General features: G+C 42.5%; 1 protein-coding gene across 1 annotated transcript in view; it reads right to left on the reverse strand.

Moving 5' to 3' along the window:
* Nucleotides 1-5,959: 5,959 nt before the first annotated feature.
* ADSS1 (adenylosuccinate synthase 1) overlaps nt 5,960-14,109 on the reverse strand; it is a 31,419-nt gene continuing 23,269 nt past the window's right edge. Inside the window, exons 11-13 of the mRNA XM_074149495.1 lie at nt 12,332-12,429; nt 11,048-11,197; nt 5,960-9,336 (exon numbers count right to left, since the gene is read on the reverse strand). Coding sequence (XP_074005596.1) covers nt 9,284-9,336; nt 11,048-11,197; nt 12,332-12,429 — 301 coding nt within the window. The 3' untranslated portion in view covers nt 5,960-9,283. The remainder of the gene's footprint in view (nt 9,337-11,047; nt 11,198-12,331; nt 12,430-14,109) is intronic.

Genomic DNA, 14,109 nt, shown 5'->3' on the forward strand with positions numbered 1-14,109 from the left:
TCTCCAGACTGATGGTGAAGGTGCTCAGCGTGGCCTCTCTTTCTAATTCTGATTCTTTATCGGTACCTTAACTCTAGGAAGGCCTATCCATCCATACAAATGTATCACCACTGAAACTGCTGCAAATATAAAACTGGCATCGAGTAACTGACAATAATGGAGCAGAGTAGCCTGATGTTCCTCCTGGCTCTTCAAAATTCACAGTGTTCGTCCCAGACAGCGGTTGTTCTTTTGGCCAAGTTCAGCATCCAGCACAGGAGCTTCCTGCTGTTTTATTCCAAATTCAGTTCTTCTGGAAAAGTTGGAAATCCTTCTTTTGTCCAGTCCCCCATTTATTTTGCTACGCAACATAGGCCTGTAGAGACGTGCATACTTAAAATCAGTGGACCAAACCCTCAGGAAATAGGTTTGATGCCTAAGTTACCTTTTCCAGTAATCTTCTTTAAAAGCTATAGATAGAAACTTAATGCTGTTTCAGAACAACAAGGCAAACCTTTTGTGAACTTACTCAGTAACTGTCTTCAAATTCTATTTTCTCTCACCTAGACGTGATTATGGCCCCGTTGGTACAGACAGAAACTGTATTCCTGATTTCTGAAAGAATGGGTCTGTGCAATTGCAAGGCAGGAAGAAACGCTTCTAATAATCTTCCAAGTTGGGAGTGGTATCGCATTATCTGAAAATGTAATACCTTTAAAGGTGGCAGGGAAAAATTTATGCTGACAACCAGATGGTTAATAGTCTAGACTCAGTAGTTTGCAAGACTTCGGCAATATTCTCAAGGAAAGGCTCACGAAAAACATGGAGGTAAATTCTAAATGGATTAAAATGCAAAATGAACTTAAAAATAGATGACCCCTGAGTATCTCATATAATAACTGATTTTATGGACAAAGGAAATGCAGTCATTCTAATCTACTTAGACTTCATTAAGCATTTGATATAGAACCATAAAGAGAATAATTAGTTATTAGTTTTGGGATTAGTATAAACTGAACAGAGAACTGGACGAGGGGAGATGGAACAGCTGATGTTCAAGAGCTGCGTCTGCATTAGTGAGCGGTTCAGTCCTACAGGAACAAAGACGCAAAGCGGTTGGTGCTCAATGCTCACGCTGTAGGTGGAGGGTTGGTTCCAACCAGTTCTTGTGAGACCCCGTGGACTGGACTCTGACTGGCATCCAGAGCAGAGCAGGGGCACCGCTGGAGAACAACTCCTGTGTGGTTTGATCCAAAGAGAACTGTTTCTATGCTGGGTGCACTACGTTGTAGTGCAAACCACAGGTGTGGGACAGCGGTAACAGTCACTGTGAGCAGGATGAAGCCACCACAAGGTCACAGCCTCAATGGCTGGAACAACTGAGGCAGAAGAAAATGCGAGTATAAAACGCAAAGTTCAAAATTGGAACGGCACTGCTTATTTTGAAGCAGGGAAGTTGTAATCATAGAACTGACGTACAAGTAACTGTACGGGGACCATAGCAAGGCAGGTTCTTAAAATAAGAATGTCACATCATCTCCCCAATTCTCCTTTTCTTCTTCCCCCATTTACTAAGAACACAAAACTCGCCATTACAATGGACATCAGTGGACATTTAGCATGAATCAGTGGTTCTCCTCACCACCGTGAGTAACAGAAACATGTTTCATAGATTCATAGATTGGTCCAGGCCGGAAGGGACCTCCAAAGGTCATCTAGTCCGACCTCCCCGCAGTCAGCAGGGACACCCCCAACTAGACCAGGTTGCCCAGGGCCTCGTCGAGCTTCACCTTGAATATCTCAAGGGAAGGGGCCTCAACCACCTCCCTGGGCAACCTGTTCCAGTGTTCCACCACCCTCATGGTAAAGAATTTTTTCCTAATATCCAATCTAAATCTCCCCTTCTCCAGCTTAAAACCATTGCCCCTCGTCCTGTCACTGCAGGCCTTTGTAAACAGACCCTCCCCAGCCTTCCTGTAGCCCCCCTCAGGTACTGGAAGGCCGCTATGAGGTCTCCCCGGAGCCTCCTTTTCTCCAAGCTAAACAACCCCAGCTCCCTCAGTCTGTCCTCATAGGAGAGGTGCTCCAGCCCCCTGATCATTTTGGTGGCCCTCCTCTGGACCCGCTCCATCAGGTCCATGTCCTTTCTATATTGAGGGCTCCAGACCTGCACACAGTGCTCCAGGTGAGGTCTCACCAGAGCAGAGTAAAGTGGCAGAATCACCTCTCTGGATCTGCTGGCAACACTTCTTTTGATGCAGCCCAGGATGTGATTGGCCTTTTGGGCTGCGAGAGCACATTGCCTGCTCATGTCCAGCTTCTCGTCAATCAGCACCCCCAAGTCCCTTTCCTCAGGGCTGCTTTCTAACACCTCATCCCCCAGTCTGTATTTATACTGAGGATTGTTTCTTCCCAGGTGCAGAATCCTGCACTTGCTTTTGTTGAACCTCATGAGGTTCATCTGGGCCCACCTCTCCAGCCTGTCCAGGTCCCTCTGAATGACATCCCGTCCCTCCGGTGTATCGACAACACCACACAGCTTGGTGTCATCTGCAAACTTGCTGATGGTGCTCTCAATCCCTCTGTCTATGTCTTTGATAAAAATGTTAAACAGTACTGGTCCCAGGATGGACCCCTGAGGGACACCACTAGTCACTGCACTAGTTTCCTCCACCTCCTGGCCACTACCTCCCTGGTAGAGCGCAACAGGCCATTTGCTTTAGTCTAGATGCAAGCGCACCGTTGGCTCACGTTCACCCTCGCCTCTGCTGTAAACCGCAGCTCCTTCCTAGCGGAGCTACTCCTCAGCCAGATGCTTCCTGGCCTGTACTGGGACACGGGGATCACTGCGCTTCTTCCTGAGCTTCGTGAGCTTCCCTTTGCCCAGCCCTCAAGCTTATCAAGGTCTTTGCCATTTGTTGTAGGCCACTCCTAAATGCAAAACCCACCAAAGGACAGGTTTCCATTCCTGGCAGAACACTGCGCTATTTGAAGAATCTCAATGGAAACACAACTCTAAATACAACCGGCTTGCAACTGGGAGTTACAGGCAAAGTACACTATGAAACACCTTTTTGTGACAGTGACTGGTAATACGCCGCATTAACTAAGTTTGTGGTTTTGTCAGGCTCACCAAAGGTTGAGCTTTGTGACTCCAGCACCCGTCACACAGGACCATCTCCCACTGACAAGCCAGCAGGGCTTCCACACACCTCAGCACCAAACGCCACTTCCACACATTTGAGGAATTAGGCCCAATTAACATTAAAACATTTGTCTGGGGAAGATGAAGATGGGATACTGTCACCTCTGCTGGAAGGGCACGTACAGTTGACTATTTTGTGGTCCTTAAGCAACACGTCTCCCGTGCTTCTGCCCAGGGTATTTTAAGGATTTCAGCAACAACACGAACTGTCTGAAGGGCTCTGCCACTTCTCCAGCACTGTAAAGGTATCCCTGAAACCCAACACTGTTGTCTGAGGCACTATTTACAGGCCTGGAATGTAAACTCTGCCGTATGTTCCCAGACTCTAAAAGGTAACCCCAGTCAAAGGACGGGTACCTTATCTCAACACTGAGAAAACATTCAAATACCAGTGTTATTTTTTTCCCCGACAAAGACATTTCCTCGCCAAAGACATTTTGTAGACAGTGGTAAAATTTGTACTGTTTCCAGCCACTGAGAAATGCAGCTACTGGCCCAAATTCCTTACATTAAAGGAAGCTATGAAGTGTATAAGCTTAAAGATGATCACCTTTCCTGGTTTTGGGTTTTTTTTTGTTTGCTTGGTTTTTTTGTTGGTGGGTTTTTTTTTTTTTCCTTACAGACAATCTGATGGGCAAATATTGAATGCACAATCTCTACTCCAGAAATGTACAGATATTAATAACAAATGAAGGTGTTTTGGAACAACTAATTTCCTGTAAGTATAGGCTTAAAAGGCAAAATCTTTAAATCCTTATTTAGGCTTGACTCCTTTAATGCCTCACTCTATGGCTGACATCTTCATGGATAATTTTTTTCCTTGAAATTTGAGCAATATCTAAGGGTTCAGCCAGCCCCATTCAAGAATGAAAGGTGCTCCTTACCAAAGCTCCGTTGTAATGGAGCTGTGATTTGGGAAGGAAAGAACCCCATGAAGAAAAGAACCTGCCTGAAATGGGCTGCACAGCACCAGTTCGCCCACAGCGTGGATCCCACGCACTACTGGGCAGGCTCCATGCCCCAGGCACCCTCTTTATCATTGGGAACACGGATCTCACAAAGGCACGAAACCAGCACTAACAAAATCACAGAATGATACGGCGTTGGAAGGGACCTCTGGAGATCATCTAGTCCAACCCACCTGCCAAAGCAGGTCCACCCAGAGCAGGTTGCACAGGAATGTGTCCAGGTGGGTTTTGAATGTCTCCAGAGACAGAGAACTCCACCACCTCTCTGGGCAGCCTCTTCCAGGGCTCTGCCACCCTCCAAGTAAGGAAGTTCCTCCTCATGTTTAGGTGGAACTTCTTATGTCCAAGTTTGTGCCCATTTCCTCTTGTCCTGTCCCTGGGCACCACTGAAAAAAGACTGGCCCCATCCTCCTGACACCCACCCTTTAAGTATTTATAAGCATTGATCAGATCCCTCACCCCAGTCTTCTCTTTTCCAGACTAAAAAGACCCAAGTCCCTCAGCCTTTCCTCATCAGAGAGATGTTCTAGTCCCCTCACCATCTTCGTAGCCCTTTGCTGTACCCTCTCCAGCAGTTCCCTGTCCTTATTGAACCGGGGAGCCCAGCACCGGGCACAGTACTCCAGATGGGGCCTCACCAGGGCAGACTAAAGGGGGAAGATGACCTCCCTCAAGCTACTGGCCACACTCTACCTGGTGCACCCCAGGATGCCACTGGCCTTCTCCACCACAAGAACGGCTCACTTAAATTATCAGTCAACAAATCCTCAGGCTACTTCCCTTGATACAGCACCTCTACCACAAACACTGACTTCTTCTAAACATGAGGTGGTTGGAGCTGGGTTTTCTTTCTTGCACGATGCCCAGTTAAAAGGCTGGTGTCAGCTCATCCACCCTTTTTGCAAACATCCAGCGCTTGGACCCAGCTCTGCTAGATACGAAACATTATTGTGAAGGAAGACGGGCCACTTCCACGAGGAATAAGAAGTGGGCTAGAGCTTGACCCCAACCACGGAAAGTGGTACTAGAAAACGGTAGGGCAGAAAAGTCATCTCCACAGGCAAGATGGTCACACTGTTCCCATTTTTACTGGGTTGGGAGGGAGGAAACAAGATAAAAGAAAGGGAATAGGGAGGAAACAATGTAAAGGAAAAGAAAACAAAAAAAAAGAGGAAACAAGTCATAAGACTCAGCTCTCCAGCTGCCAGACAACAGGTGGAACAACAAAAAAAACCACTTTCAGAGACTCCCTTACTTTTAGAGGTTGTTTTTTTGATGTATTTTTGGTATTGCCAGTGTCACATGGAGTTAGATGAAACTGCTTCAAATGCTTCGGCTACCAAAGACCATTCTACATGAATCATAACTGCAAAGGAAACAAAGAAACAGAATTAGCAGAGTAGGTGTTGTGCTGCTCTCGGATATTGCCCCGAACTGGGTACCTGCTGCTGGGTACCTGCTGCCATTTACAGGACAAGTGACTCACCTGCTGCTCCAGACTTCTTCTGTGAAGGCTTCTGAAAGCCCTAACAGAACTTGTTTGAAGCCCTCGAGCATTTTTAAGGTAATAATTACATTATCTGAATCAATATCTACCTTTCCTGCTCAGTTCATAAATGGGAAAGTGTGACAAAGTTTACAGAATACATCAAAAAGGCCAAACACTGAGAATTGCAGATTGAAAGAAAATATCTATTCATTCATTGACACTGCTAGTTATTTTTTAAAATCCATGAAATACTGAACCAGATTTTTCTATGAGGTGTATCGTGTTAAAAAGACGCAGAGAGAAAGACCAAGCACGGTTACTTTGAATTGGTTTTAATACGTCTTTCAGGAGAAAATAAACAGGTGTGAATCCAAAATTCATCTGAAAAAAAATCTGCATAAGGTGTAAGTATAGTTTGCACATTACTATGGAAATGCTTAATTTTCTTTCCTTTTATAAAGTGCATTATGCCAGAACTGTAAGACCATAAATAGCCAAATTAAAAATTACAAAAAGCTTCAAAATCCCATACTGCATGTGTTAGGAAGCGTACACCTGACTACCGAGGCCGTACTGTAAGGGGAAGTGTGAGAAAATATGTCAAATACATTAATGTGCCTGAGTGAACCAGTAATTGCTACTTTTAAAAAACTATAATCTCTACCAGGAAATAATGCCATTTTTGGTAGATGTTTACCCTTATTCTTCCACCCCAATATCTAACAGGATGATGCATCAACCGGTTTTAATAATTATTATTGCATTTGGCTGGGGAGAAAGAAGAAATTAAATTCATCACAGTGATTGTTATTAAAATGAAATTCCAAACAATACAAAATAATACACATGGGAAACAGCCAAAATGAAAGCAAATTTACATAAAGACATTCTTATTAAGCATTGTGTCACTCCACAGATTAAAGAGCTTCTCGATAAAAAACTGGACTTACTCACATTTAACTCGATGTCAACACACGTGAAATTCAAGAGTAGAATTTTCATTTTAAAAATCCATGCTATGAAGGAAATGCATGATATTATTTTTACAGTAACAGAGTAAGTCGGGGATAATTGCCAATTATATCACGCCCATTGACAACATTACTGGCTTTTTGACAAATGCAGAGACAGGCAAAGGGGACTTAATAGAAAGATTAGAAGACAACTTAACAGAAGACTTAATAGAAAAATTACTTCATGGGAAATAAAAAGATTAGGTGAACAAGAAAAAGTAATCCTGTGAAAATTAAGCTATAGAACCCAATTTTTTCAATATACCAAATACTTCATTTAGAGTTGACCATTTAATCCAGTTATTCGAGTGGCTTGTTAGTGATTGTGGACTTTGCCTATAAATCAACCAAAGCTTAAATATAGTGGCCACCCCCTAAAACAAATGCACTGATGAAGCTTGGACCAAGAAAGGAATGGGTCTAGATCGTCCAGTAGGCAAATGTCACAGGGTTAAGCCATGCGAAAACAAAACTTAAGTGCTGTCTCTCCAAGCACCTTTACGCTTAAATTACCTCATATAAATGAGATATTTCACAGAGCTTGTAATAATTAGCACTTACCAAGCACCTTTCAGAAGTGCTTCGCAAACATTAAATAAGGTTAGAAATCTCATTGCTCTTTTCATTAGAGCACCCATAAACGTGACGAGGAGAGCTTCCTCAGCAATGTCAGAGCAAGGACTGCACCGCTCGACCCACGCACCTCCAAAAAAACCGTAGAAGAACCAAGGAAGTATCCCTAATTGCCATTATACAGAATGAGAAAGAGCAGCAGGGAGATTCAACCACTTGTCAAAGATTGACAAAGGAGTTGTAGCTGGATTAAGGATTCACAGCTTTGGGCTCTTTTGCTTTTTTTAAGAGATAAAGGGTATTTGCTCATAGCATAAAGCCACACTCTTTGATGAACCGGCACATGAAGAGACTGCACTGGAGGTGGAGGGTGTAAGAATTCTGCCTTACAAGCAGCAATACATCCCTAAACAGTTAAATTTAGCGCTTGCTCTGTGCATGAACCGCTACTTTCGTAATTCCTTCTTGACACAAATGGGTTTGAACATTTACTGTTATTTAACATCGAGTGAGAAAAGACAAAGGGGATGAGTGTGACACATGATACTCCAGAGAGATTTGTCTTTTTCCCCCATCTCTGATGCAAAGAATATCATCGTTTCCTATCCTTGGAGTTACCGCCTCAGAAAAGGGCTATTTTCACACCCTAGATAATGGCATTACTGGGGTTGTGATGCCATTTCCACAGCTCCTGGGAATGATATAAATATATTGTTGTAACTCTGAGACGTATTAGAAAAGGAACATTTACTTGGAAAATTCCACAATTAGGGACTAACTCTTTTTCTAGTGTATTCTTTTTACTCTACAAAAAAAAAGTAGGCCATATATATTTTTTTTTTTTTTCTGAGAGCTCTTGAAGGACAACCATTATAAATTAGAAGATCCACAAAGAAATCCAAGGATATTCTTTGAAGATTCATGGTTTCTACATGTCCCAACCCTGGCTGCCACATGTCATCCCCTTCTATAAATAGACATTACACTTTGCTGAGGAAGGTCAAAACGGGTGAGGGGTGTAATACTGCAGCAGTCATCGTTAAGTCACGCATTGATTTATTCTTGGAAACCTGGGAGCTGTGGAAGCAAGGGTGCCTCACAGAGCTGCAAGTCCAACGTTCCTCAACAGGTAATTACAGTAAAACTTTGGAAATGACAATCACCACATCAGCAGGAAGAAACGTCTGGGGTTCACCGAGAGAACACAGCGTGGTGTCTCAGCTCCGCTCCCCCTGGGTGTTCTGGACCCTGAGGACTCTCTTCCTTCCTCCTTCACCCACTCCTTCCCCGCTGCATAAAATACTGCGAATCCGACCGTTCCCACAGGGGTTGTCTGCTACTGCACAGGGTATTGGAAAGAATTATTAGACAGGTCAACTTTCTCCAGTTTGGGCCCTCTACAGATGTCATCTCAGCTACTAGAATAGGTTCTGTGATAAAAATACTTTAGCTGCTCTCCATTCATTTCAATGGGCTATTAAAAAATAATTATATAAAAAAATATAGATAATTGTGTTTGCTTTGCACAGTCAAAAATACCTTACCTAACTTTAGGTGTGGTTTAGAAACTGAATTCTGTATATTCTCACCAATTTAAGTCCACGGTATCCATCTTATTACTGCCAACGCAGACACACAGATATTGTAACATTTAAAGTTGAAGAACAAAATCCAAGCTTCACAATTCTAAAATTACCCAGTAACTACTGGAAAAGGCTTAATACTGGTTTCAGCAAGATGGAATAACTCTATATGAACGTCAAATAATTTCAAATAGTAACACGGATCAAATTTTAAAAAAATATTTTTCCTTATTTTGTTAAGAATACTTTTTAGATTTATTTTTTTTTTATGGTGGCCATCAAGGAAATTTTACACTGAATTTACTGAGAACTTAAAGATAAATAAAATGTTACAATACAGAATATATGTTTTGTTTCTATTCAATTCCTAGAAGAACGTGTTGGTTTTGAATAGCATCTCCATTTAAAGAGGAAGCAGTAAGGAACAGATGAACACTACATTGTGCTTCTCATCACTGAAGTTCTTCATTTGTTTAAAACAGCTGGATCATCGACTCTCTGGATTTTCCAACTCCGACCCATTTAACTAGAGAGGAAAACACATCTATTAGAACAAAGCGAGGATAAATATTATAATCAATGAATTGCATGAACTTTCAGCTTTCATCATGCTTCACTACAAACAGGCCAACTTTGTGCTGGAACACAACGCTAGCAAGTTTTTCTGTCAAAAATCACTGTACTCCTGCTGCGTTACGAGACCAGAAGTGCGATATATTGAAGTTTGAAGGCATGAAATAATTATACCATAAACACAAAGCAGATGGAAGGCCTAAAAAAAGGTCAAGTGTGTTTGTTGCAGGTTTAACTGTCTCTATCTGGAGTGACATGATATCTAGCTCGATCCCTGCAGAGAGGAAGTGAGAGCTCTACCAGACTGTGAAGTTTTCCTGATGTGGACCAGGAGACAGTGATGCACACATGCTACAATATTGTTAAATGTAAGGCTGCAATTAGAAACCCCAAATACCATATTGTAGTTGTTCCACTACAATTTTTATTGCCCGTGGATATCATAGAACTGACAGTAGGTAGGTCTCCTTCTGCCAAACCCACCAAGCACCCTGCCTTCACACTGAGAACCAGAGAAAGAAAATAAATAAGGGGAGTTTTATTTCAATATCCCATCACCTCCATCTGTGTCCATGACCACACACAGGCCACTTGCTGAGTTTCAGGCTCTGCTATCAGATACTTCCTAATCCATGAACAATACCAGAATTCCTATAGTTGAAACTACCTCACGCTCCCCATATGGGAACTTTGAGGTGCTTTATGGGAAACAAAAATCACACATGCCAGTGTGTTTGCCAGTGTCTTTGTTACTGTGGAAATTCATAGAATGGTTTGGGTTGGAAGGGATCTTAAAGATCATTGAGTTCCAATGCCCCTGCCCTGGGCAGGGACACCTCTCACTAGACCAGGTTGCTCAAAGCCCCATCCAGCCTGGTCTTGAACACCTCCAGGGATGGGGCAGCCACAACTTCGCTGGGAAACCTGGGCCAGTGTCTCACCACCCTCACAGTAAAGAATTTCTTCCTAATATCTGATCTAAATCTCCCCTCTTTCAGTTTAAAACTGTTATCCCTTGTTCTGTCACTCCACTCCCTGATAAAGAGTCCCTCCCCATCTCTCCTATAGCCCCCTTCAGGTACTGGAAGGGGCTATAAGGTCTCCCTGGAGTCTTCTCCAGGCTGAACAAACCCCACCAGAGAGGAGTAGAAGGGTAGAATCATCTCCCTCCACCTGCTGGCCATGCTGCTTTTGATGCAGCCCTCTTTTGAAATTCCCTTCCAAACTCCACCACTCGTGCCATACCTAGCTCTTGGCACCTGTAGAGCTCTAGCAGTTAGATTTGAAGAAAACTAGATGGTGCAGGAAGTAAAGGGAAAGGGAGAGATTAGTAAAGGGAGGACACCTGATTTACCATGCACTGAAGCATGGTGCAGAGATCCCAAAAGTTTTCAAATGACAGAAGGCACAGTTTAACAAGAACAATAAAGGTTTCTCTTTCCTCTGGTGAAATCCTTGTCAGCAGCAGCTTGGAGTGCTCTCCAATGGCCCAGACCTGCCCACGGAACACCACCCTCTGCTGCCATTTACCATCACCAGCCCAACCACGGGTGCCTTCATTGCCTCCCGCCCAAATCAAGCCACTCCCCAACTAAGAAACTGAGCGCTTCTATATAGGTGTTCCCTATCTGCTGTGGCATCCTGTGGTCTACAGAAAGATTTACCTGGCACTCCAACGTGGTTCTCCACACATCGGATGTAATTCTGGGCCTTGGGTGGGAGGTCCTCCCATTTCCGTGCACTAGTTGTGTCAGTCTTCCACCCAGGCATTGTTTCGTACTCTACTTCCACCTTCTGTAGTATCTCCTGATTAGCTGTGGGAGAATAATTTTTAATCACAGTTGATTTTAGCTGCTCCACCTTAAAAGAGCACACCTATGGTTCTCAATCAACAATCTTCTGACAACACTTAAAATCTGATAGATGAAAAAACCAGTATTTCTACAGGTTGGTTCACTCATTCATTCTTAATTTAGATTAAGTTGTTACTTTGGAAGATAACTCCAATTCAAGAGGATCCAGGAACCCAGTTTCCTCGTCTAAAAACTGTACATTGTCAGAAGACTACAGTATTATTTTTAAGGAAACAAATTATTTGAAGTTTACAGTAGTTCCACTTTATGGTTCAGATTTGCACATAAAAAAAAAAAAAAGAAGTCTTCCTGTAGACAAAACACTACTGCCTCAGCCTTTTTTATCTTTGTGGAACAGGGTTAAATCAGGCTTGATAAGAACTTGGATGTCTGCAAGTATTTCTCCACTGGAATTCCCACTGTGCCCACATTACTATCAACGGTGGGAAATCTGGTTGCTGCCAGCCCTCCCCGTGCCTCCAGAATCCCCCATCTCAATGGAACAAACCCCTCATTTTGGCACAGACCATCACAGGTGTCTTGAAAACATAATTAATGTCAGAAAATTACATATTATTACATCTTAAAAGTTTTAAGATCAATCCTATTGAGAGGCAACATACATTTTTATTAACCGCAATGTTGTTGCTGTTAATTAGAGTTATAAGATGGTAGTCCATGAGCGCTTTATGCTGCTCGTATCAGTGTCACTACTGCACAACTTAAGCACTGCTTTTACTTTACTTCATTAAAGGCTGTTGCCAACAACACAGTTATTGACTTGAGTCTTGCTGACTTTCAGATCCCTGGTTTTGCCAATAAATAAAGATAATAAATCTAATGGGACAAGACACGGAGGCTCTAACACAAGATTTCTCATTTGCTTCTTGTCACCATACCTAGAGATGGAAGGCAAATGGAAAATGCTAACATACCAACACAGCAGTCTTCATACCGATACTGCAGGTTGGCAAATTTCTACAGAAGTTCTAGCAAAAAAGAAATCAAGCCTGATGTTAAAAAGCAGCCTTTCCCAACAGGTACGACTTAACAGGCAGGAAAGAAAAAACCAAACTTAACTATTTAGCAACATACCTGGAAAATACGGAATTCTTTTTCCACCCAATTTGTAAGCCACGCCAATTTTAATCTCATCAAGGACATCAAGAATATCCAGTTTTGTTAATGCCAAACTGTATAGAAAAACATTGGTTAGTTACACACATTATGAATCTTCTCTTTAATACTTTCCACCTGTTTTCTTTTTAATTTTCTTTATAGTTTTATATTCACAAATCCAGCTCAGGCAACCCAGCAGGCAGAAATACATAAATATATTGAACTATGAACACTGGTAATTTAATTCACGCCTCTGGGATGAGCACATGACTGAGTTACTCAGACACTTCCAAACGCTTGGCTGCTCGTACAGGTGCAGAGCGTTCGGTTCAGCATGTGAAAATGCAAAGTGGCTCTTGCTGGACTTGGTTCGGGTGTGTATGACAGCACGGCACCTTCCATCACTTCTAGTGATTATTTCTGCTGGTTCACAACAACTCTCAGACAGGCTTATTTACTAAATCATAATTTTAAAACAGACTGGCATAATCTGCCTACTGAAGATCACATATACAGTTCAGTAGGAAGATCCCAGCCTGCCTTTCAGTGCGTGGGCTGTGCTACCAGGGTTGTCAGTTTAACGAACCTTTTTGATCCTGTGAAAGAACACAATGGAACACAAAATGGAACCTCAAGAATCACAGAATGCTATGGGGTTGGAAGGGATCTCTGGAGATCATCTAGTCCAACCCACCTGCCAAAGCAGGTCCACCTAGAACAGGTTGCACAGGAATGTGTCCAGGTGGGTTTTAAATGTCTCCAGAGACAGAGAACTCCACCACCTCTCTGGGCAGCCTCTTCCAGGGCTCTGCCACCCTCGAAGGAAAGAAGTTCCTCCTCATGTTTAGGTGGAACTTCTTATGTCCAAGTTTGTGCCCATTTCCTCTTGTCCTGTCCCTGGGCACCACTAAAAAAAGACCGGCCCCATCCTCCTGACACTCTCCCTTTAAGTATTTCTAGGCATTGATCAGATCCCCCCCTCAGTCTTCTCTTTTCCAGACTAAAAAGACACAAGTCCCTCAGCCTTTCCTCGTAAGAGAGGTGTTCTAGTCCCCTCATCATCTTTGTAGCCCTAAGACGACACCATAACATTCACTGATCAGAATAAAACTGCATTTTAAAACTAGTCAAATTCTCCAGAAATGATATGCCAGGCATTCCTTGGTAAAAATACAAGTAACTAAGGATTTAGACAGGTCTGTGGATTATAGCTCGTGCTGTACATGCTCAGTAAGCAAACGATGAATGCAATGATTAAATGAAAAGACCTTTTGGGGAAAGAATCAGCACAGAGACAGTTCTTCAACTTTTTGGAAGTTTTTGTCTTCCTATGTTTTTTCACTGTCAGTTACCAGAGATGACATAGTTCTGATGATAGAAGTGCAGTAACTGTATAGAACTGAAATGGAAGGAAACACAACACCTTCCTAATACCATTCCCACATAAACTAGACCTGTGTAAGTTAAAGCAAAACATAAACCCAAGTAAAAAAAAAAAAATATTTTAAAACTCCTTCTGATAAATTAATGAACAAAGATCATTGTTCCTTTGTAACGTTAGTAGCATAAACAATATTAAGTCTCAGTTTATAAAACATTAAAATTCCCAGGGTCACGTGTTTGCATACGAACAGATTTGCCTGAATGCATGAACAAAACTGTAATGAAACGTTTCCAATTTTTTCTGAAAATGTAGATTGGTAACTAGTTATAAATGAATGGCTTGTGATAGTTACTAGCGTTTTAGGACGAGA

Source organism: Numenius arquata, chromosome 6 (genome assembly GCF_964106895.1).
Source record: "Numenius arquata chromosome 6, bNumArq3.hap1.1, whole genome shotgun sequence".
Classification (NCBI taxonomy): Eukaryota; Metazoa; Chordata; class Aves; order Charadriiformes; family Scolopacidae; genus Numenius; species Numenius arquata.